This window comes from Oryx dammah, unplaced genomic scaffold (genome assembly GCF_014754425.2).
Source record: "Oryx dammah isolate SB20612 unplaced genomic scaffold, SCBI_Odam_1.1 HiC_scaffold_26, whole genome shotgun sequence".
Taxonomy (NCBI): Eukaryota; Metazoa; Chordata; class Mammalia; order Artiodactyla; family Bovidae; genus Oryx; species Oryx dammah.
The window spans coordinates 65,396,002-65,421,298 of NW_024070210.1; the positions used below are offsets into that span (position 1 = coordinate 65,396,002).

Below are 25,297 nucleotides of genomic sequence, written 5' to 3' on the forward strand. Positions count from 1 at the left end.
GCAAACTATTATATTATATACAACATGGATAAACCCCACAGTACCACTATAAAGCACTATATATTCAATGTCCTGTGATAAAACACGATGAAAAAGAATATATTTGTAACTGAACTGCTTTGCTGTACAACAGAAATTAATAAGACACTGTAAACCAACTGTACTTCAAAAAAATAATTTTTTTTAAATATTGGTGGTGAAATGTTTAAAACACGTATTGGGTAATCAAGATGATTAGACAGTGACTGGAGAATCAAATATTACAGATGGCATCCACTAGTTGCAACTGCAATATATATAGACACACACACCACAGTGAAAAGTATAAACTGAAAAACATTTTCTCTCGATAGGAAGAAAGAAAAACCTGTATGCTGCCTGAGTGACATCCACTCCACCTGCTAACAACCCTTAGAAAACAGCAAAGAACTAACTTGCCCATAAACAAGTCAAGGAGAGCTCATGAATGTGGGGATTCCATAGTAGCTATTAGTGAAATATGAATTAAGTGAGAAAAATAAAGTAGAAGTATTGGGCTGGGATGTACTTCTGCCAAACTTGGATTTTAACACTGAAATAAAGCAAATTTTCAGTAGCAAATATAAGGAGATTAGAAACAGCCACTAGGTCCTAACAAAGTAAAGAGCTAAACAGACTGAAAAATCAATAATTATTTTGAATCCATAAGAGACAGTACAAACTGCTGAAACAGACATGTAAATACAGGGGATCATGGTTTAATGGAGCAGTAACTGACAACAGACTCCACCTTGGGAACCAGTGCCAGGGTAGAAAAACCTGAACAGTAACTGACAAATTGCTGGATGCTCAGTGTTAGCCTGAGTTTAAAACTCCAGGGATGCCCAGTTATAGGGGGCTGCCACATTTCTGGAAGTTTTCCTCTAGGAGCTAGATCAGATCTCACAGTAAGTATCAGCTCATGAGAAAAATCCTGGGGTGCAGGTGGCTCGGAGGGGTGGTCTCCGTTACTTTTAACAACTAAGCCTAATCTCTAGAGAGAAATGAGTTAACCACGGTCTAACTTGGTTGGGTTTTATCAGAGCCTAACTGACCTGGGGAAAGGGAAATTATCCAACTCCAGCCTACCAGAGCCAATCCTGTCCAACTTAAGGGGGCAAGAAGGGATATGAGAAGCACCTGTGAAGTTCACAGTCCAGAGGCACAGACTCATTTAAAAACTGAGAACTAATCACAGAACTAAAAGAACACTTCCCTTTCCCTCACATCCATGCCTTACCACAACATTATTAAAAGCCTATTATATAAAACACTTCCTTTTACCTAACATATCCTGTCTAAAAGACATAAAAAATTACAACACATACTAAAGAGCAAAAAAAAAAAAAAAAAAAACCACAACTTGAAGACAGAGCAACCATCAAAATTATCATACTGGAATGTTGAAATTAACAGATTGGGAATTTAAAACTATGATTAACATGCTAAGAATTCTAATTTAAATAAAGTAGACCACATGTGGGCTTCCCACATGGCTCAGTGGTAAAGAATCTGCCTGCAGTGCAGGAGACTCGGGTTCAACCCCTGGGTTGGGAAGATCTCTGGAGGAGGAAATGGCAACTCACTCCAGTATTCTTGCCTGGAGAATTTCATGGACAGAGGAGCCTGGCAGGCTATGGTAAGAACAGGAGCAATGTAAGCAGAGAAATGAAAATCCTAATAAAGAAGCAAAAGAGACACCAAAAATCAAAACCAGAAATGGGCAAGAAACGGCAAGGACCTAATAGAAGTTAAGAAGAGGTGACAAGAATATATATAAGAACTATACAAGAAAGGTCTTAATGACCCAGATAACCACAATGCTGTGGTTATGCACCGAGAGCCAGACATCCTAGAGTGTAAAGTCAAGTGGGCTTTAGGAAGTATTACTAGGAACAAAGCTAGTGGAGGTAATGGAATTCCAGCTGAGTTATTTAAAATCCTAAAAGATGATGCTGTTCAAGTGCTGCTCTTAATAGGTCAGCAAACTTGGAAAATTCAGCAGTGGCTACTGGACTGGAAAATGGAAAAAGGTCAGTTTTCATTCCAATCCCAAAGAAAGGCAATGCCAAAGAATGTTCAAACTAACATACAACTGTGCTCATTTCACATACTAGCAAAAAGCATGAAAAGTGTTAATCACTCAGTCATGTCTGACTCTTTGAGACCTCAAGGACTGTACAGCCCACCAGGCTCCTCTGTCCATGGAATTCTCCAGGGAAGAACAGTGGAGTGGGTAGCCATTCCCCTCTCCAGGGGATCTTCCCGAACCAGGGATTGAACCCAGGTCTTCTGCACTACAGGCAGATTCTTTACCATCTGAGCCACAAGGAAGGACCACATGTAGCAAGGTAATGCTCAAAATCCTTCAAGCTAGGCTTCAAAAGTACATGAACCAAAAACTTTCAGACGGAAGCTGGATTTAGAAAAGGCAGAGGAACCAGACATCACATTGCCAGCATCCTTTAGATCTTAGAAAAATCAAAAGAATTCTGGAAAAACATCTACTTCTGCTTTACTGACTACACTAAAGCCTTTGACTGTGTGGATCACAACAAATGGTGAAAAATTAAAGAGATGGCAATACCAGACCACCTTACCTGACTCCTGAGAAACCTGTATGCAAGTCAAGAAACAATTAGAACCAGACATGACACAATGGACTCGCTCAAAATTGGGAAAGGAGCGCGTCAAGGCTGTATACTATCACCCTGCTTATTTAATTTTTATGCAGAGTACATCACATGAAATGCTAGGCTGGATGAATCACAAACTGGAATCAAGACTGCCAGGAAAAATATCAATAACCTCGGTTAAGAAGATGATACCATTCTAATGGCAGAGAACAGAGGAACTAAAGAACCTCTTGCTGAGGGTGAAAGAGGACAGTGAAAAGCTGACTTAAAACTCAATATTCGAAAAACTAAGATCATGGCATCCGATCCCATCACTTTGTGGTAAACAGATAGGGAAAAGTGGAAACAGTGACAGATTTTCTTGGGCTCCAAAATCACAGTGGACAGTGACTACAGCTATGAAATTAAACTTGCTCATTGGAAGAAAAGCTATGACAAACCTAGACAGCATATTAAAAAGCAGAGACATCACTTTGCCAACAAAGGTCCATAAAGTCAGTTTTAGTTTTTCCAATAGTCATGTACCGATGTGAGAGTTGGACCATGAAGGAGGCTGAGTGCCAAAGAATTGATGATTTCTATTTTTGGTGCTGGAGAAGACTCTTGAGAGTCCCTTGGACAGCAAGGAGGTCAAACCAGTCAATCCTAAAGGAAATCAACCCTGAATATTCATTGGAAGGACTGATGCTGAAGCTGAAGCTCCAACACTCTGGCTACCTGATGTGAAGAGCTGAAGATGGAAAAGCCCCTGATGCTGGGCAAAAGAAGGGGGCAACAGAGGATGAGATGGTTAGATAACAGCACTAACTCAATGGACATGAATCTGAGCAAACTCCAGCAAATAGTGAAGGACAGGGAAGCCTGGCGTGCTGCAGTTCATGGAGTTTAAAAGGGTCGGACATGACTTAGTGACTGAACACCCCCAGCCTTTCATGATGAAAACTCTCAGTGAACTAGCAAATAAAAGGGAACTTTCTCAACTTAAATTAGAAACTTTCCCACTAAGATAGGAAAAAAGGAAAAGATGTCCGCTCTCATCAATCCTTTTCAGCATCTTACTGGAAGTCCTAGTGAATGCAATAAAAGGAAATAAAAGTAATACAGATTTGAGAGAAAGAAATAAAACTATCTTTGTTCACAAATGACATGATCATCTAGGTAGAAAATGTCAAAGAATCCCCAAAAAACTTCTGGAACTAATGAGCTACAGAATACGAGGGTAAAGTACAAAATTCAATCATTTTCCTATGTATCAACAAAGAACAAGTGGAAAACACAATACCATTTACATTATCACTCCCCAAAAGTGAATACTTAGTTATAAATCTAATATACACAAGATCTATATGGGGGAAATGAAAATACACTGATGAAAAAAATTAAAGAACTAAATAAATGGAGAGGTAGTCAATGTTCATGAACAGGAAGACTCAATACAGTTAAGATGTCAGTTCTTCCCAACTTGATCTATAGATTCAATGCAAGCATAATCAAAATCCCTGCAAGTTATTTTGTGAATATGGCTGAACTGATTCTCCAGACTACATAGAGATGAAAAAGACCCAGAATAGCCAACACACATCTTAAAAAGCTACAGTAATCAAAACGGTGTAGTACTGTTACAAGAACAGACTAACAGAGGTCAAGGGAACAGACTGCTGCTGCTGCTAAGTCGCTTCAGTCGTGTCCGACTCTGTGCGACCCCATAGATGGCAGCCCACCAGGCTCCACCGTCCCTGGGATTCTCCAGGCAAGAACACTGGAGTGGATTGCCATTTCCTTCTCCAATGCATCAAAGTGAAAAGTGAAAGTGAAGTTGCTCAGTCATGTCCGACTCTTAGCGACCCCATGGACTGCAGCCTACCAGGCTCCTCCGTCCATGGGATTTTCCAGGCAAGAGTACTGGAGTGGGGTGCCATTGCCTTCTCTGAGAGCCCACAAATAGACTCAAATAGAGCCAACTGATCTTTGACAAAGAAGCAAGGACAGTATCAGAGCAGAGAGTCTTCTCAGTGCTGAAACAGCAGGACATCCACATACAAAAATATAAATGACTCTCGACACAGACCTTCCAACTTTCACATAAATTGATTCGAAATGGATCATAAACCAAAATGTAAAACACAAAATTTCAAGAATCCTAAAAGATAACCTAAGAGAAAACCTACATGACCTTAAATATGGCAATGACTTCTTAAGATACAAAATCAAAGGCATGATCCATGAAAGAAATCACTGATAGGCTGAACTTCATTAAAATAATAAACTTCTGCTTTGTGAAAGACATCAAGAGAATGAGCAGACAGACCACAAACTGGGAAAAAATATTTGCAAAAGCATGTTACTCAAAACATACAAAGAAGTCTGAAGACAACAGTAAAACAATCTGATTAGAAAATAAGCCAAAGACCTTTACAGATATCAAAGAAGATATACAGATGGCAAATAAGCATATGAAAAGATACACGACATCATGTCATCAGGGAAAGGCAAATTTAAACAAGATACTACTACACACCTATTAGAAAGGCCAAAATCCAGAAAGCTGACAATGCTGACAAGGATGCAGAGCAGCAAGAACTCTCATTCACTGCAAAATGGCACGGCCACTTTAGAAGTTTGGCAATTTCTCATAAACCTAAACATACTGTCACCAGGACTTCCCTGGTGGTCCAGTGGCTAAGACTCCATGTTTCCAACATAGGGGGATCAGATTTGATCCCTGGTCAGGGAACCAGATCCCACATGCTGTAACTGAAGAGTTCACATACCACAACTAAAGATCCGGAATGCCACAATGAAGATGGAAGATCCCGGGTGCCATAACTAAGACCGGGGGCAGCCAAATAAATAAAAACACAAACAAATAAATAAACAAACATGTTGTTACCATCCAGTCTTGGAACCATGCTCCTTGGTATCTATTCAAATGGACATTAGACTTGGACACAAATGTTCATGGCAGCTTTATTCGTAACTGCCAAAACTGAGATGCAACTAAGATGTCCTTCAAGAGATGAATGAATAAATGAACTGATACAACCAAACAAAAAAAATGTGCTATCAAGTCATGAATAGACATGAAAAAACTTTATATACATATTACTAAGTGAAAGAAGCCAAGCTGAAATAGCTACATCATTGTATGATTCCAGATATAAGACATTCTGGACAAGGCAAAGCTATGAGACAACAAAAAGATCAGAGGTTGCCAGAGGCGAGGGGAAAAGGAGATTAACAGGTAGAACATGGAGGATTTTTAAGGTAATGAAAATACTCTGTATGATACTATTTTGGTGGATACATGTCTTTACATTATTTGTCCAAACCCACAGAATGTATATAACCAAGAGTGAACCTTTATGCAATCTATGGACTTTGAGTGATTATGACGCACCAATATAGGTTCATCAATTATAAACAAATGCACCATTTTGGTGGTGGATGCTGATAATGGGAATGGCTATGTATGTGGGGGACAGAAGTCGTAATGGGAAATATCTAAACTTTCGATTTTGCTGCAAACCTAAAATTGCTCTTAAAAAAATAAAGCCTTCAATAAAAATAAATAACACAAGTACAAATTTTAAAAGTGCAACAGTGTATCATGTTATTTTAACATGTAATAACCTTCAGCTTGTTTTTAGTCAGGAAATTTATGGATCAAGATGTCCATAGCGCAGAAAGTTCTTATTTATTTAGCTGTGCTGGGTCTTAGATGCAGCATGCAGGATCTTTAGTTGCAGCATGTGGGATCCAGTTCCCTGACGAGGGATTGAACGTGGACCTTCTGCACTGGAAGCATGGAGTCTTAGCCACTGAACCACCAGGTAAGTCCCAGGAAATTCTTACATACTAGACATAAGTTAGTTTACTTTCAATTTCTTCTGAGCCACACTGGATAAGTCTTGCTTCAGTTATGATTTGGGGGTCATTCTTTTCCCTTCTCCAATTAATCAAGAGTTGTCTATATATACTATATATGAACTATACTTTAATACTTTTTAAAAGCTGTCTATATATTAACAAGGAATAGACATGCATGATTAACAAAAGTCTAAATCTAAAAATCTAAGGTTCCCACTGGGATAAGTCATCTAATTTGCCTACAATTCTAGATTGTGAACCCAACGGATATTCATTACAGAAAAATGAACTATCATTTTGCAGAATGGAAAAGCAACTATTACTTCACAAATGTGGGGTATTTTATAGTGGCTTGCATTATTAATACCTAAAGTCAGAAGTCCACATAACCAATATTTTAAATTCAAATCTTCCTTTTATCTCTAAGAACAGAAAATTGTTACCTACCTTTCAGAAACCTCTTGCTTCAACTGAGGGACTTCATCAAGTGCTGAATCAATATCCATGAAACCAAGAAAATCTCGCTTTATATTAAGGGAGGGCTTCTCCAAACCCTTGCCTGATGTTTCCTGACCCCTTGATAAAGGATCCAAATCTGTTAGCTGCATCTCTGACCCCTCACCTTCTGTAAGACGGACCCGTTGACCAGGAGAACTGGGAACACTGTTCCCTTCTTGGTCAGAGCTGTTCTTTTGCTTTCCATCTCTCTGAGGCTTACTATTCAGCCCATCATCCCGGAAGCCTTTAGCAAATGGGTTGTAATCTATTTTCAACTGGGTAATTTGAATGTTTTGATAAGCTGTTACTGCAAAGAATTCAGTCTGTGGGAAGGTAAAAGTGTGGACACCAGGGCCATTTAATTGTATCACTTCAGTAGCCTTTTCTGCAGGCACCAAGTGAAGCCGCGGCAAGTAGCGATGCATAGAGTGCAAGATAATATGCCCTTCTTGGTCCAGTGTATTGTTTGTAAGTTTGAGTTTGTAGAAAGACACTGGTTGATGCATCCAATAATGTCCTGTGGAAGGAGATTCTGGATGAATAAAAACCCTCCCCAAAACATGGGGCTCAGCCTTCCCACTGGGCTCCCACCAGCGACCGTTCCATTTATAACGGTGATTATCCACAGGAGATATATCCATGACAAGGATATATTTCATATTTGAATCTAAACCTGTTATCCAATAACGACAGTAAGGAAACATGCGTCTCCCCTGCTTCGTCAGAATCATCTCTGTGCTTCGATGATAGAATTCGTTCCACATACTATTGTTATCCAAGGTGACAGTGATTCCTCCTACAGTACAATCAGCTGGAAGGCAAATCTTTCCTTTAGATTTTCCTGGTGATGACACACTGCTAGCCAAAGCACAGGCATCCCGATTAGTAACCAAAATTCCTTGATCAGTTTTGCCATTTCCTGGCTGTTTCAGGATGACAAAGAAGGTAGGTGCTGCTCCTGGCACTGTCCCACCATCTTGATTAGCCAATATAATCTGCTGTTTCTCCTCCATGATTCCAGTGGGAAAATCAGTAGTAAGATAATTGTAGTTACCACATAATCACAATGGCCTTCCCAGCCTAAAAAAACAAAACAACACTTTAATCAAGTGAACATTTATTTTACTAAGAAAAATGTAAGAATGATTATGTTATCCCAAAATACATTCCTAAATTCTTCTAAGATTTTGCTTCTACTTTTCTCTCAATCACTGTAAGGATATTCATTCTGGAATATTTGATTATCTTTTTAAAGTTCATTTTAATCTAATTAAGTTACTCATATCCCAATCCTTCAATAATTCACTATACATGCAATGTGAAAGTGAAAGTGAAGTCGCTCAGTCGTGTCCGACTCTTTGCAATCCCGTGGACTGTAGCCTACCAGGCTCCTCCGTCCGTGGGATTCTCCAGGCAAGAATACTGAAGTGGGTTGCCATTTCCTTCTCCAGGAGATCTTCCCAACCCAGGGACTGAAACCGGGTCTCCCACATCGCAGGCAGACACTATCATGTGAGCCACCAGGGAAGCTCATACATGCAATAATCTCACATAAAAAAAAAAGTATTCATTTTAGAAAAATTATATGAAAATATAAAAGTATACAGACTTAAAAGAAGATTAAATTGTAAAGTTATCTGCGTTCCAAAAGAATCCCCATAATTTATGAATTAATTTGAGAGGATTCTGTTACAAGCACATCCTCCTGAGTAAAAATTAACAAATTTCCATGTTATCACTGTACAGAGAATCACCTCTTTAGAGTACTGGCATGAGTTCATATATAAGTAAAATGTTACTTAATTTAATTAGTACATGAAAGTGAAAGTGTTAGTTGCTCAGTTGTGTCTGACTCTTTGGGACCCCATGGACTGTAGCCCACCAGGCAGCTCTGTCTGTGGGATTCTCTAGGCAAAAACACTGGAATGGGTTGCCATTCCCTTCTCTAGGGGATCTTCCCAACCTAGGGATGGAATCTGGGTCTCCTGCATTGCAGGTGGTTTCTTTATGAACTGAGCCATCAAGGAAGCCCTGTTAGTACATACATTTAAAGAAAACATGGCAAAACACCAGAACTTACTAGAAAAAGAATAGTTGGCTCCACAACTCAGACCTTACACTGAAAAAAATTCCAACAGACCAAACACTTAAATCCCATCCCCTACTCCCAACTCAGTGTAATTTTTTTTTAATTCTTAAAGAAATCTTGAAAAAAGCTTTTTGATAATAAGTAATACACAAAACCTAGAAGTTAATAGACAACAAAATTTTTGATAAATTCAAAATCTTATAAATTTGTTTTTAATATGACAAAAACTATCCATGTAAGATTAAAAAAATGACTGGAAAACAGTACCTGAAATATATCATAACAAACTCATTTCCCTAATATAAAAAAGAATTTTATACAAATTGGAAAAACAAAAAATTGAATAGAAAAAAGGACAAAGGATAGGAATTGCAAATGGTTAAGAAAATGTACACAATCACAGAACAGAAGGAATTAAAGTCATCCTAAGATACTGCTTTTTACCCTAGCAGAATGGCAAAAACAAAAGTCTGTCAAAGGTGCTGGAAAAGGTGTATGTCAACCAGCATTCTCATCTCATCAGCCACTTAGAGTGCAAGATGACAGAATCTCAAAGGTCAGTATGAAAATATCAAAAGTAGAAACACACACATCCCAGGAAACAATGATTCTTCTAGGACTTTATCTTATATACATATGTGCAAACACACACATACACACCTGTAATAAATGGTGGTACTATGAAAGAGTGGAATATTCTGCAGCTAGAAAAGAATCTTATAGACTCATTACTGCAGATGGTGACTGCAGCCATGAAATTAAAAGACGATTACTCCTTGGAAGAAAAGTTATGACCAACCTAGATAGCATATTCAAAAGCAGAGACATTTCTTTGCCAACAAAGGTCCGTCTAGTCAAGGCTATGGTTTTTCCAGTGGTCATGTATGGATGTGAGAGTTGGACTGTGAAGAAAGCTGAGCACCGAAGAATTGATGCTTTTGAACTGTGGTGTTGGAGAAGACTCTTGAGAGTCCCTTGGACTGCAAGGAGATCCAACCAGTCCATTCTAAAGGAGATCAGCCCTGGGTGTTCTTTGGAAGGACTGATGCTAAAGCTGACACTCTAGTACTTTGGCCACCACATGCGAAGAGTTGACTCATTGGAAAAGACTCTGATGCTGGGAGGGATTGGGGGGCAGCAGGAAAAGGGGACGACAGAGGATGAGATGGCTGGATGGCATCACCGACTTGATGGACGTGAGTTTGAGGGAACTCCAGGAGATGGTGATGGACAGGGAGGCCTGGCGTGCTGCAATTCATGGGGTCCCAAAGAGTCGGACACGACTGAGTGACTGAACTGAACTGAACATTATCTAAAAGATATACAAAGGGCATAAAGTTCAAAACAATTACAGATTATGCTATATACTTCTATAAGTTTAAACAAAGAAAAAGCCAAAGAAAGAAAAGAATATGTATATATTTTCCTGACACAGACTACCTGCAAAGACAGAAGAGGAACTGGAAGTATTGGCTTTATCAAGGGAAAACAGGGTGGCTGGAAAAATACTCTGACACCTTCTAAATTTTTTATCTTGTGACCGTACAACCTATCCCCCCCACACCACCCCAAAAAAAACCCCTAAATTAGTTAATTCATAAAAGTTACACAAAAAAACCACATACACTGTATGACTCCATTTATAAGAAACATCCAGAATATGCAAATCTATAAAGTAGATCAGTGGCTGACAGTGAAAAGGGAGAGGATTAATGAGGACAATTGTTAACAGTTTGCGGTTTTCTATAAGAGTGATGAAAATGTTCAGAACTAAAAACCAGTTAATGTACCCTTTAAAATGCTGAATTTGGGGACTCCCTGCTGGTCCAGTGGTTAAGACATCACATTTCCAATGCAGAGGGCCTGGGCTCAATCCCTGGTCAGGGAACTAGATCCCACATGCTGCAACCAAGAGCCCACATGCCAGCAACTGAAGACCCCGCATGCTGCAACTAAGACCTGGTACAGTCAAATAAATATATAAATGTTTTAAATCATTAATTTTATGTGAATTATATCTCAATAAACCATTATAAAGAAGTCTCAGGTTGTTACATTCAGCTGAAGTGATGTGCTAAAATAAATTACCTAAATATTCTACAAAATAAAAGCTATCACCTTCAATTAGCTTTTATACAAAAAAGGAAAATACTACATCACTAGCCTTCCCAGGTGGCATTAGGGGTAAAGAATCCACCTGCCAATGTAGGAGACGTAAGAGACACAGGTTTGATCCCTGGGCTGGGAAGATCCCCTAGAGAAGGGCATGGCAACTCACTCCAGTGTTCTTACCTGCTGGAGAACCCCACTGACAAAGGAGCCTGGCGGGCTACACAGTCCATAGGATCACAAAGAGTCAGACACAACTGAAGCAACTTAGCACACACACACATTCTTGTTTAACTGGGTCAGTAAGTTTTGACTAATCAAACTGAGCCATTTACTGGTGTTCCTCTTTTTAATTAAAAGTCTAATTTTACTTTTCATCAGAGCTATTGACAAGCAATAATAAAATCATCTGATCTAAAAGTTGGGGGGGGGGGCCTTCAAAACTTAGATTATTCATTATCTTCAGGATAATACTTTAAAGACCAACACTTCAAAAAAGGTTGGTTATTGTTTCTGATTATGGCTAGATATGAAAATAGAAACCCTACTTTCTAACACTAAAGCACTAATACCTAGGAAAGATTAAAAAAAAAAGATCTCTCCTCTGATTTGGAGTTTGAGAGATAGATAAAATTTAGAACGATTCTTTTCAAAAGTTTCCTCAGGCTTAAGGCAATTAAGTTTATTGATTTCCTAAAACTAGTTTAAGTAACATCTATCAGAGACTGATGAGACAAAATTTAAACAGACTTATAAGTCACAAATATAGTGACTTTTATAAAAATAGTAAAGTTCAGAAAGTTCATAAAAACCAATACCTCCATAATGGTGTATAACTGATCAAAAAGGCCATCATCAAAATATCTACAAACAATAAATACTGGAAAGGATGTGGAGAAAAGGGAACCCTCTTGCACTGTTGGTGGGAATGTAAACTGATACAGCCACTATGGAGAACAGTATGGAGATTCCTTAAAAAACTAGGAATAAAACTACCATTGTTGTTGTTCAGTCACCTAGTCATATCTGATTCGTTGCAACCCCATGGACTGCAGCACTCAAGGTCTCTGTGTCCCTCAACATCTCCAGAAGTTTGCCCAAGTTCATGTCCATTCCATCAGTCATGCCATCCAGCCACCTCATCCTCTAATGCCATATTCTGTCCTCAATGTCTCCCAGCATCAGGGACTTTTCCAGTGAGTCAGCTATTTGCATCAGGTGACCAAAATACTAGATCTTCAGCTTCAGTATCAGTCCTTCCAACGAGTATTCAGGGTTGATTTCCCTTAAGATTGACTGGTTTGATCTCCCTGCTGTCCAACCATTATGACCTAGCAATCCCACTAGTGGGCATATACCCTTAGAAAACTATAATTCAAAAAGACACATGTACCCCAATGTTCACTGCAGCACTATTTACAACAGAGAGGACATGAAAGCAACCTAGATGTCCATCAACTGAAAAACAGATAAAGAAGTTGTGGTACATACATACAGTGGAATATTACTCAGCCATAAAAAGGAATCAATGTCAGTTGAACTGATGCAGATGAACCTAGAGTCTGTCAAACAGATTAAGAAGTTGTGGTACATGCATACAATGGAATATTACTCAGCCGTAAAAAGTAACAAATGTCAGTTGAACTGAGGGGGATGAACCTAGAGCCTGTCCAACAGAGTAAAGTAAGTCATAAGGAGAAAATATAATATTTTAATGCATATATACAGATTCTAGAAAATGGCACTGATGAACCTATTTGCAGGACAGGAATATGAATAGAGACACAGATATGGAGAATGGACTTATGCTGGGGTGGGGACAAGAAGTGAGAGCAAACCACTGACATATATACACTACCATGTGTAAAATAAGACAGCTAGCGGGAAGCTGCTATAAAACACAGGGAAACCAGCCCAAAGTTCTGCATCAACCTACAGGAGTGAGAGGGGGGGAAGGTATCTCCCTCTCAAGAAGGAGAAGATATATATATACCTATGGCTGATTCAGGTTATTATATGACAGAAATCAACACAACACTGTAAGGCAATTATCCTTCAGTTAAATAAAACAAAGCTAAAAACATAAAGTAAAACTGTATATAAATCAAATAACACAGACTCCTAATCTTGTACTTAGTCCATAAAGCTCAGTTTTGTTACAAATCAAGTATTTTTGTAAACAATTATGCAAAAACACACTTATGAAGTGCAGTTAAGACAGGCAGCAAGGAACTACTTGAAAAACTTGTTTAGCTATCCCAAACCTACGAAGACATTAAAGAGTTAAGAATTTCTTATAAACACTGTCTTCTATAATAATAAAACCTTGATTTTTCAGATCATTTTTACAGGTAAAAGTGGGCAATGAAGTTTTAACCAATGCTTTAAAAATCATTATCTTTTAAAAATTAATCTATGAAATATCAAAGATTCTACCAATGGGAATCCAGTTTAGAGACTGTACTATAATAAATTTTAAACTTACATTATATATACACATTTCAAAATTTTCCTTTCATTGAAATACAAAAATTAAGTTCAGAAGAGTCAGACTGCTTTATTTGCACTCTGTACACAAGTATCTAATAAATGTAAAAATGTGTGTATTAAGTCCAAAAAAAGTTTGAACTTTCAGACTTTTGATTTGTAGTCTTTTTTTTAATACTCCTGTCAAGTTTATTCCATAAACTGATCAAAATGTGTAAAACCAAAAACATAATTTACCAAAAAAATAATATCTATCTTAAGCCATACGTTGCTAAAGGTTTACAGACGAGAAATAAAATTTTATTCCACAACAATTCTTAAGCATGGATTTCACTTCATTATAAGCAATATGCCTACGCTTTTGGAATACAATACTGGATTTTCTAAAGAAAGGATAGTCAATTCATCAAATTCAACTGTATCAGACACACAAATACCACTCTAAAGTCTAAGATAACTTTAACCAATTGCAAAAATCAAATTACTTAGGCTACTCATGAAGCAATAAATCTCCTTCCAGAAAGATTCTAAAAATTCTCTGAAAGCATTAAGGAAGACCACAGTTTTGGTATACAGATACAACTTAGCATTCAAAAAAAATCTCAGTTCAGCTGTTCAAGATCAAGCAGTTATCCACATAGAATTACTATAATGATGACCTACAGAGATAAATTCAGTCGTGACTGGGAAAATATGCTAAGTAACTTTCTGAAAATGTCAACATCAGAAGGTGCAGGCACTCACATCAACACACAAATGTAATTACACAGAGAATGTTTTCATAATGTGTCAAGTTCCATAAGAAAGCTGTTACAATTCCAGAGTACCTATTCTGAGTATCTTTTCACCAATGACCTCTTTTGGAAATGTTTAGCAACTACTAAAGCCACGATCTTCATACAACTTACAAAATACACTAGTTTACTAACTAGTTACCCAATTCAGATACTAGTATCAGTCTACCCCTCCCCCCACCCCCCAACCAACCCCGAAACAAAGTACACCAAAATTCCAAACCAATACTATTACTTTAAAAACACAAAACATTACAACACATTCAGATGATAACTGAGTATTTTCAAAGTTTCTAAAAATAACCATAACTTTTCATACAGTAAATGCATTACTGTAAGGTAGGCATGGAGATGTTAGTTTGTTCCTTAACATAATTATTCACTACAAGAGTGCGGTTAAATTACATTTCTGAAGCTCAAATTTGTAAGAGAATAGATTCACTTGAATTTCTGTATTCATCAATATACAATGGGCCCAGAAATTTGAAAAATCTTTTTAAAAGCTTAATTTACATACAAAAGTAATCAGAAAACAAGACAGCAAGGGATGCAAAGACAATAAAATAGCCAACTATCCGTTCTTAATCGTCATTAGGTTAACTTTCATAATTAAATAAATGATGTGCGTGCGTGCTAAGTCGCTTCCGTCGTGCCTGACTCTGCCCCTATGAACTGTAGCCTTTCAGGATCCTCTGTCCTTGGGATTTTCCAGGCAAGAACACTGGAGTGGGTTGCCATGGTACTCACTATCTATAAGCAAGCACTTATTTTGGACCAAAAACTATACCCTGAGCATTTTATCATGACTACAACCCTAAATTTGAAAGGTAAATTTCAAAATATATCTGAAATGCTTTTAGGTTTTAAGGCACGAAGTTGCATTTACCTAAGATAGTAGCCCATCCCCACCCCTTTCTTTCACCAAATACCATTCGTTAATGCAGGCTTCATGAGCATTTTCTATTCCTAGGAATGATCCCTTTACCACAACTCGGGGTTAGCAAGCTAGCAGGTCCCTAATACTTGCCTAAGTAGAATTTAAAGAACTAATTTTTATGGCAGAAATAGACAGCAATCAAATAGCCACCTTGCCTTGGATTAAGTATGTCAAGGTACCCAGGGCACCAAGTTTTCTCAAATCCTAAGCACGTGTTTTCTGGAAGGTGCATCCAACACATTCAACACACGCAACAGCTGGAAACACAGCTCTCTGGCATCAAGGACTAGCGCCGACTCCAGACACCTCGAAGTGAAAAGGGCTCCCGCCAGTCTCAGAGAACCGCAGTCGCCGTCGACTACCAGGGCCCACATCACAGCTTTTCAACTACGGAGGTTAACTAGCCAAGAACTACGTGAAAAAAATTCCTCAAAGAAAGCACTTCTGGGGAAGAGGAGTCCGACAAATCACGTGCCGCCAGCCGGAACCCACGGATCACTCGGCGGGTTCCAGTCGCATTCGGTTACCGTGGAGATTACAGAACCAGCCTTCCGGCCCTCCGAGGCCGGCCCTCTTCCCAGCAGCCGTCACGGCACCTCCAGGCACTTTCCCTGCAGCCTTAGCCGCGGCGTCGTGCCCAAAAGGAGGCAGAGTAGGCAGCATTTGCCAGGGACTCTGCCGCAGAAGCCTGGTATGCTTTAAAACACACAAGGCAGCGCGCAGGTGGGCTCGAGAGATCTCTTGATCCACGTGTCTGGCCCTGCGACGCGAACTCCGGGAGAGTGCTCTTTCCTCGGAAGGAAGAGCGCTTTGGTTATTCACATTGTTCTGCCATCAGTAACTCTTCTTTTCAGAACTCCTTCACCCTCCCTGCTTCCATCCTCGCCAGAGGAGGCATGGCATCTCCAGAGTTCCGAAGGCAGAACAAAAATCTTCACAAGACACTACCACTTCCCATTCTCAACCCAGTTTGAAATAATCGCTAAATTTTCTATAGTCCTCGCACGCAGATTCCTTAACTGTGGTTGCTAGTACTCGGAGCGGTGTATTTCTGTCCCAGACCCACCTACTGCTGAGGGCACAGACCTTGATCATTTAACAGGGGCGGGAAGCCACACAGACTGGCCAAAGGGTGCCCCACAGAGGGGAAAAGAAAATAACACCTGCTCTTCCCACCTGTTTTCCCCGCCCTCATTTCTGCACTTACGAACCACCGGTCCTTTGTTTACCAAGTTCCCAGTCCTACACAGCTCACTTCCTCGACCTCCTTCTTTATTAAACTCGCGGTCTTGCTTCAAACAACTTGTCAGGAAATTACATGCTAGACGAAAGGTTTATACAGGTGTCAAAATGCTGCACACAGCTCCTTAGAAAAGCGAGGTCAGCACCGTTTCCTTCGGAGTTTTGGAACGCCGAGACCTGAGCTCTAAAAGGCAAAGCGCACAAGCACGGCTCTCGACCTAAAGCCCCACGACTGGCTGGAAGGCGTCACGCGGATCGTACCATGCGGTGCAGCACCCCACACACGCGAGGGCAGGGCTGCGCCATGGGCGCTTCTCACCCCGCCCGCCTCGTGGCCGCTCTGGCTGGCGTCGATGTTCCGAGTTGGCCGCGCGACGCGGAAGTGAGGCCGGGAACGCGCGCGAGGTGACATGCGCAGCCTCGCTCAGAAGACCATAGGCGCGCGCCAAAGGCGGCCCCGCGCAAGGCCCGGCCTGGCCGGAGCGTGCGAAGATCGCTCAGTGGAACGCTCCTCACGCCGTAAAAAATACACAAGAGCTTCAAACTCTCGGAAAACTCCAATCCGGCCAGTACTAAGGAGACGCCCTCCACCCGGGCCCGAGAGTTACCGTGCGGGGCGTGGCCGGCCTCACCCGGAGTCCTTCACATCCCGCTGGGGGCGGGTTATTCTGTTCGGTTCGCACACCGTGTGTCCGCTCCAGCTGAAGAGCCTGCGCGCGCACAGGACGTACACGTCATCGCGCACGCGCTCCTACCCGCTCGGAGCCCGTCGCGCAAGCGCAAAAGGAGGCGCGAGCAGCACCTCCCTCGCCCCTCCCCCAACGCCAGGAGGCCAAACGGCCCCGGAGCTGCGACAAGACCCTTGGGACCCGCCCCTGGAGCTGAAGCGGCTGCCTTTCCGGGTACCAGCAACCGAGAAAAGCCTACTGAAGCTTCCAGAATCAAGAATGGCGAGGCAGGAGGGAGGCATCCCAATTCCCTCAGCCTCGCACACGAAGCCTTCGTGAAAACTGTGAAACCTTTGCCCGCGGGCTTTCTCATCTGTGCCTGCCACCTTTTCCCTTGGGCTCTTAGCTGGCCCCGCCCCTGCTGCGCCCAGCCCCACCCACGCGAGATTCCGCAGCCTCCGAGGCTTTACTAGCCCATCAAAAGAATCTGAGATCTTCCTCCCCAGTGTGCTGTGGTCTTGGAGAGGGCCACGACGTCGGGAAACCTTGAAGAAAAGATCCTGTGAGACGGGTGATCAATTAGCAACTTCCACGACCGAAGACCACTAGTAAAGTAGGGAGGAGTCCGAAAACCTCAGTGCCAAGTGAGAAGGGAAGAAGAATTGCTACTAGCTCACCTGATATAAAGATGTCGATAAAAAACAGTAAAACGTGAAATGAGAATTTTGCACGATAGAGAGTATTATCCAAGGTTAATATCCCGATCCTGCGTTTTTAATTTTTGTTTGTTCGAGATATTTAAGCTATGAGGTACAAACAAAAAAAGTATGATGTGTCAAGCAACTGCTGAATTAACTTGATGGTATGGTATTTCTCCCAAACAAGTATCAAAAATTTCTTCTTCCCTACCCCTTACCAGCCATTCTTTCTTCTCTGCTAACATCCACTAAAAAGACAGTCTTTTAAAGTGGGAGAAAAGAGGCAAAAGAGAAGTAGGAAGTAAGAGAGCATAGACTGTGGTCCCCGTTTCCGCTTTCCTGTCAATCAGAAGAATTGGCAAATACTGAGAACCTATTACCGGCTAGGTGACTTAATATAAAACACTGTGAAGGAGAAAGAGGCGATTACAAGAAGAGAGCCAAGAGGAAGAGGCTTATCCAACAAGACTTATTAATCTGTGCTGGACTCCAGGCATATTAGGAAGGGTCTTCTTTCTCTTCCTTCTGCTCTTCCTGAGAGGACACGCCACACCATGAGGAGAAACTGCTGAAATCAGTATGGAATGGAAAACATGCAGGCTAACATTGACGGACTTCTGAAGTTGCTTGCTCTGAAGCCTCCCATTCAAGCACTGTCAACCACAGCATTACCAGTGCAACAAAATAATAATACGCAAGATCCTAGGCAAAACTGAAAAGTAAGTTTTCCACACCTTCCTCCTCTTCCCTGACCCCAAGAACCTCTTTCCTGGAAGCTGCCTTTTCAGAATCTCCCACCTCATCCAAGAATGCCTTCCTCTCAAAAGTCTAAGGTTTCCTCATAAAATTTCCACTTTCTGAAGCAAAAATAAAATTTGTGTTGACTTATTATTTAAGCATCTAATCCTAAAGTCTAAATGAATGATGACAGGTTAACAACCATGTCTAGCCAGAGATGCATCCCCAAAAGAACAAGTTAACATTGGAGAATCTGTGAGGACACCTTGGTGGTGAGGGAGAATGGAGTTTTTCTTTTGCTTCTCTCTCCCTACACCAAAAAAACATTATGAAATGCCAGGCACTTAAAAAATTTCAAGATTCAGAACTGGATCTCCTGTGGGAGAGGTAAACTACTTGTATTTTTTCAGAGTGGAATCTGCCTAACCTATAAAGAGCTAGCTGGTGGCTCAGACGGTAAAGCATCTGCGTCTGCCTGCAGTGCAGGAGATCCGGGTTCAATCCCTGGGTTGGGAAGATCCCCTGGAGAAGGAAAGGGCAACCCACTCCAGTACTCTTGCCTGGAAAATTCCATGGACTGAGGAGCCTGGTAGGCTACAGTCCATGGAATCGCAAAGAGTCGGACACGACTGAGCGACTTCAGTAAAGAGCTAGAGATGTATTATCAAGAATCTGAGATCTTATTAAAATGTTTTAATAGGTAACCTAAAAATAACATTGCCACACCATTTTAGTGGCCTATTTTTGATTTAACATCATTCTCTCTCCCTCTCTCTCTCCCTCTCTCTCTCTCTAGTCACTATGTCATGTCTGACTTCTGTAACCCCATGGACTGTAGCCTACCAGGCTCCTCTTTCCGTAGGATTCTCCAGGCAAGAATACTGGAATGGGTTGCCATTTCCTTCTCCAGAGGATCTTCCCAACTCAGGGATCAAACCCAGGTCTCCTGCACTGCAGGCAGATTCTTTAGCAAATGAGCTACGAGGGAAGCCCAATATCATATCATATGCTGGTACCAAGTAACCACTTTTTTGTTTTGGCTTCTTCAAGTAACCTCCATGTTTACATTCAGTGTTAAATGCAGTGTTTCTCAGACTGGGATCCTTGGGTGTATTCTTTGCATATATACGAATGACTTCCTTTAAAAGGCTTATGTAATCCAACTTTTTAAAATTCCAAACTAACTGCAAGAATTGATGCTTGTGAGTTTCACAGGCAGACCTCAGTGGTTCAGTTGAAGAGGACTCAGTGACTACGTCTCTGCCCAGTTCTGGAATATTCTAGGAGTTTCCACATGACATCGGTTTGCTGGTGGATTCTGTTTAAGTTGAATCCACTTAAATCACTGGGACCGAGTGATTGAATCATTGGGGCCGAGCTTCAAGTGCCAGGAGATCCTGCTCCTTTCTATTGGAATTCTCTCATTTCAGTTAGAGAAATGAGCTCTAAACTGACTTTATTCATTCAGCCTGAGACTTTCCTTTGGATTTCCTTTGCTGGGCTTTCCAAGAGATTTTACTAAATATTAAGGGGGTAGGGATAGAGAATGCATGCTAAATCTGGCTAAAAAGTACAGTTTTGAACCAAGATTCTTTATAAACACATAAACCCTATCAATGTACATGAACATTTTTCCTACTCAACAAATATTTGAGTGCCTTGTATATGCTGAGGAGAGAAGACAGGCACCTCATGTACTGTTAAGATGTCTCCACTAGAACTCCAAAGAGTTGGCACAACTTAAACAGAATCCATCAGAATCCACCAGCAAGACAAACTATACTCCTTATCCAGTTTATTCAGATCCCACCTTCTCAGTTCCAGTTTCTACTGAAGACATGCCTCCCTCAAATGACTAAAAGAGAAAATGATGACACTCTTCAGATGAGACCAGCACCACCCCTCATAACTCCTGGGTTACTATCCCATTTATACTCTCTTGTTGTTGTTGTTGTTCAGTTGCTAAGTCGCATCCAACTCTTTGCGACCCCATGGACTGCACCACGCCAGGCTTCCCTATCCTTCACCATCTCCCGGAGTTTGCTCAAACTCATGTCCATTGAATCAGTGATGTCATCCAACCATCTCATCCTCTCTTGTCCCCTCTTCTTCTCCTGCCCTCAGTCCTTCCCAGGAGCAGGGTCTTTTCCAAGGTCTATTCTTGCCTCGAGAACCCCATGAACAGTACAATATCTTAATACAATAAAGACCATTCTTAGAATATGAGCTGCATACAGACTAGGTCACAAAAGTGGCTTGTTTTTTTTAACGAAAAACAACAACAACTTTTACTAGCCATGTTTCACTAAAAACTTATGTGCTAGGCAGAAAAAAAGAAGGGATCATATCAACTTATATACAACTCCATCTTTGCCTACTATTTATTATTGCAACTAAAAAAAGTACAACTGGCTCAATATGTATAACTTAAAAGTGGCAGGACTCCTGCCCTGGAGCAGCTCTAATAATCTATCCAACGAATAACTTTAAAAGTTTCTTAATCAGGGACTTCCCTGGTGGTCCAGTGGTTAAGACAATGCCTTCCAATTCAGGGGGTGCAGGTTTGATCCCCAGTCAGGGAGCTAAGATCCCACATGCCTCACAGCCAAAACCAAAAACAGAAAGTAGAACCAGTATTGTAACAAATTCAATAAATACTTTAAAAAAATGGTCCACATCAAAAAAACTCTTAAAAAATGTAACTTTCTTAATCAGTATAGTATATGATTAAAAGCATATTTTAGAAATATCTGTTAATATCTATTAATAAAAGTAAGAATGGAAAAGAAACAAATGTGGTGGAATGTTATCAATGTTCATGAAGAAACACTATTTCCTCTTGCTGCCCCATATCTTAAGCCTGCACAATCATATTTCTCATCCTTTGCCTAAGATCTTTTCAGATACCTCAAACCTAACTTACTTATCCTTCATGCCTAGATTTAAATGTCACTTCTTCTAGAAACTTTCCTTAACCCTCAGTATCAGATGTCTCCCTGTTTTGTGCTCTCACAGTACCATGTATTTCTTACAACATCTGCCACAACTGTAATTATTTTTAAAATTATGCATTAATGAATGTTTTGCCCACTAGACTGTTTGCTTTATTCTAGTGCCTAGCGCAATCCCTGGAACAGAGCAGACACATATTTGTTGAACAAATGAACATGAAACTATAGGTCCCAGTTTTCCAGGCAAGTCTAAATATCAAATATTGAATTACTGTGCAAAAATTTGGGATTTGGAAAACAGGATCATACTACTTTAAACCATATTCACATTAATAGTAACAAACAAACATCCTACTTTGGCCAACATTTTCCAAAAGTGTACAGTTGTAGTTGTAGTACCACTGACTCTTAAATTTATTTTTCCTGAGAGGAATGGATAAATATTGTTGACAGGGCAGATGCTTCAAGAGGTAAGAACAGTTTTCAAGGAAAATCCAACTAGTTGTTGACCACCTTTCATGCGTGACTTTTAACTGACTATTACCTAGGAAATCAACAAAGGCAAGCAGATTCTTTGCACTGGGAGAAATTCCGTGATTCCATAATTTACCATCTGGTAACAAAAGCAACAAGTCATAACAGAGACTGCCATCTGCATATACCAAAAAAAAATCAGTAAGTATCTTCAAGATGAAAGGATAACAGTGAATTTGTTTTAGTAATATTTAAAGAGGGAGATGTCAGAAATCAGTAAAATAAATGAAGTTCAGAAAGCTAGTTTCAGAAGGATTACAAAGCAAAAACAGAATAGGTCTAAAAGAAAAGTAAACAATAAATATTTTTAATATAGTATTGAGCCCTCAGAAGAAACATCTTATCCCGAAAAGCATAAAAAGAAGAACAGGAAAAAGTTTATAGCCTAGAGCAGCACAGGGATTTAAAACACACATGGGAGCATATAAAAACAAAAACTAGAACTACTGGCGAAAGAAGATGGCTGAGAGACAGTAAACTGCAAGACTGGAATCAAGCAAAAATCAAGAAATCTATGACAGAAAAATACACTGAAAATTTGTCTGCAAATGCATATGAAAGAAATCATGCTTACTTTGCAAGAAGGGCACCACTGCCTCATGGAACTGAGCTGTGGTGATCAACATAGTGGTTCCGAGACTACTGCTGCTGCTAAGTCACTTCAGTCGTGTCCGACTCTGTGTGACCCCATAGACGGCAGCCCACCAGGCTCCCCCGCCCCTGGGATTCTCCAGGCAAGAACACTGGAATGGGTTGCCATTTCCTTCTCCAGTGCGGGGAAAGTGAAAAGTGAAAGTGAAGTTGCTCAGTCGTGTCCTACTCTTCCCGACCCCATGGACTGCAGCCAACCAGGCTCCTCCATCCATGGGATTTTCCAGGCAAGAGCACTGGAGTGGGCTGCCATCGCCTTCTGTGTCCGAGACTACTAGTACACCACAAAACAGTAAAATTTCCTCAAAAGATTTAAATGACCATCACAAGGTGAGCAGATTTTTTTCATACAAAGTATACCACCTACTATTACCATTCTTTCTTACAGAATGGAGTTTTTTATTTTTGGGGGGGCCACTCCTCATGACTTGTGGGATCTTAGTTTCCCAACCAGTGATTAAACCTGGGCTTCCTGTAATGGAAGTGCAGAGTCCTAACCACTGGACCGCCAGGGAATTTCCAAAATAATGGGTATTTTAAGACGAAAAATCAAGGAGACCATATCTCATGATGAATAATAGTCATTTATTTTTAAGACATTTAGATAGAAGAAAAATGTACTCCACTGTCCTTATTTCATGATATACCACTGAAAATTTGCAGCAGGTGTTTAGAAATGACTGCTGCTGCTGCTAAGTCGCTTCAGTCCTGTCCAACTCTGCAACCCCAGAGACGGCAGCACACCAGGCTCCCCTGCCCCTGGGATTCTCCAGGCAAGAACACTGGAGTGGATTGCCATTTCCTTCTCCAATGCGGGAAAGTGAAAAGTGAAAGTGAAGTTGCTCAGTCGTGTCCAACTCTTAACGACCCCATGGACTGCAGCCTACCAGGCTCCTCCGTCCATGGGATTTTCCAGGCAAGAGTACTGAAGTGGGGTGCCATTGCGATTTCTAGCCATATAACAAGCTCCCTGGATAGCTAAGATTTGGTCTTCTGGGGAAAAAAATAACATAAGAGGCCTGGGACAGGGTAATAAATCACCTTGCCAAGAAGTCAAGAGTCAGCCTTTCCTCATCAGAAACAGTGGAAGGGAAGAGGATGTTAGAGCCAAGAGATACCCCAATCCAGACTAAAGGACAGGCACATGATTAGCAGGCTACTCTGAGTGTGTGGGTTAGTGGGGGGCAGAGAGTATTACTGAAAACAAGATACCTTTACCACTGTGGCAAGATCCTACACCCTTGATAGAGGTATGTGAGAACAATGCAGTGAAACCAAGCACCAAGGTCAGACTGGGTGAGCCACCCACTCAATCAATGCATACTTAATTTCAGAAACACTGTGGGATACATAGTGGCTCATGGAAACAAAAGAAGAGGTAGGTCAAGCTACGCTTCAAGCATATCAGACATAAGGGAAAAAGAGTTCAGTCGCTCAGTCATGTCCGACTCTCTGCGACCACATGGACCGCTGCATGCCAGGCCTCCCTGTCCATCCCCAACTCCCGGAGTCCACCCAAACCCATGTCCATTGAGTCGGTAAGGCCATCCAACCATCTCATCCTCTGTCGTCCCCTTCTCCTCCTGCCCTCAATCTTTCCCAGCATCAGGGTCTTTTCAAATGAGTCAGTTCTTCGCATCAGTGACCAAAGAATTGGAGTTTCAGCTTCAACATTAGTCCTTCCAATGAACACCCAGGACTGATCTCCTTCAGAATGGACTGGCTGGATCTCCTTGCAGTCTAAGGTACTCTCAAGAGTCTTCTCCAACACCACAGTTCAAAAGCATCAGTTCTTCAGCACTTAGCTTTCTTCACAGTCCAACTCTCACATCCATGACTACTGGAAAAACCACAGCTTTGACTAGACAGACCTTTGTCAGCAAAGTAATGTCTCTGCTTTTTAATATGCTGTCTAGTTGATCATAACTTTCCTTCCAAGGAGTAAGTGTCTTTTAATTTCATGGCTGCAGTCACCATCTGCAATGATTTGGGAGCCAAAAAAAATAAAGTCTGACACTGTTTCCCCATCTATCTGCCATGAAGTGATGGAACTAGATGCCATGATCTTAGTTTTCTGAATGTTGAGCTTTAAGCCAACTCTTTCACTCTCCTCTTTCACTTTCATCAAGAGGATCTTTAGTTCTTCACTTTCTGCCATAAGGGTGGTGTCATCTGCATATCTGAAGTTATTGATGTTTCTCCCAACAATCTTGATTCCAGCTTGTGCTTCATCCAGCCCAGCGTTTCTCATGATGTACCCTGCATATAAGTTAAATAAGCAGGGTGACAATATACAGCCTTGATGTACTCCTTTCCTATTTGAAACCAGTCTGTTGTTCCATGTCCAGTTCTAACTGTTGCTTCCTGACCTGCATACAGA

General features: G+C 40.9%; 1 protein-coding gene across 6 annotated transcripts in view; it reads right to left on the bottom strand.

The window, feature by feature from the left end:
- MGA (MAX dimerization protein MGA) overlaps window positions 1-25,297 on the bottom strand; it is a 145,991-nt gene that overhangs the window by 81,015 nt on the left and 39,679 nt on the right. For 5 of the 6 annotated variants that reach the window (XM_040226858.1, XM_040226857.1, XM_040226859.1 and 2 more), the window contains exons 1-2: window positions 17,286-17,377; window positions 6,969-8,099 (exon numbers count right to left, since the gene is read on the bottom strand). In XM_040226858.1, the coding sequence (XP_040082792.1) occupies window positions 6,969-8,032 (1,064 nt within the window). In that variant the 5' untranslated portion in view covers window positions 8,033-8,099; window positions 17,286-17,377. Of the gene's footprint in view, window positions 1-6,968; window positions 8,100-17,285; window positions 17,378-25,297 lie in introns of those variants that run through there. The other variant, XM_040226855.1, reaches the window with a different exon arrangement.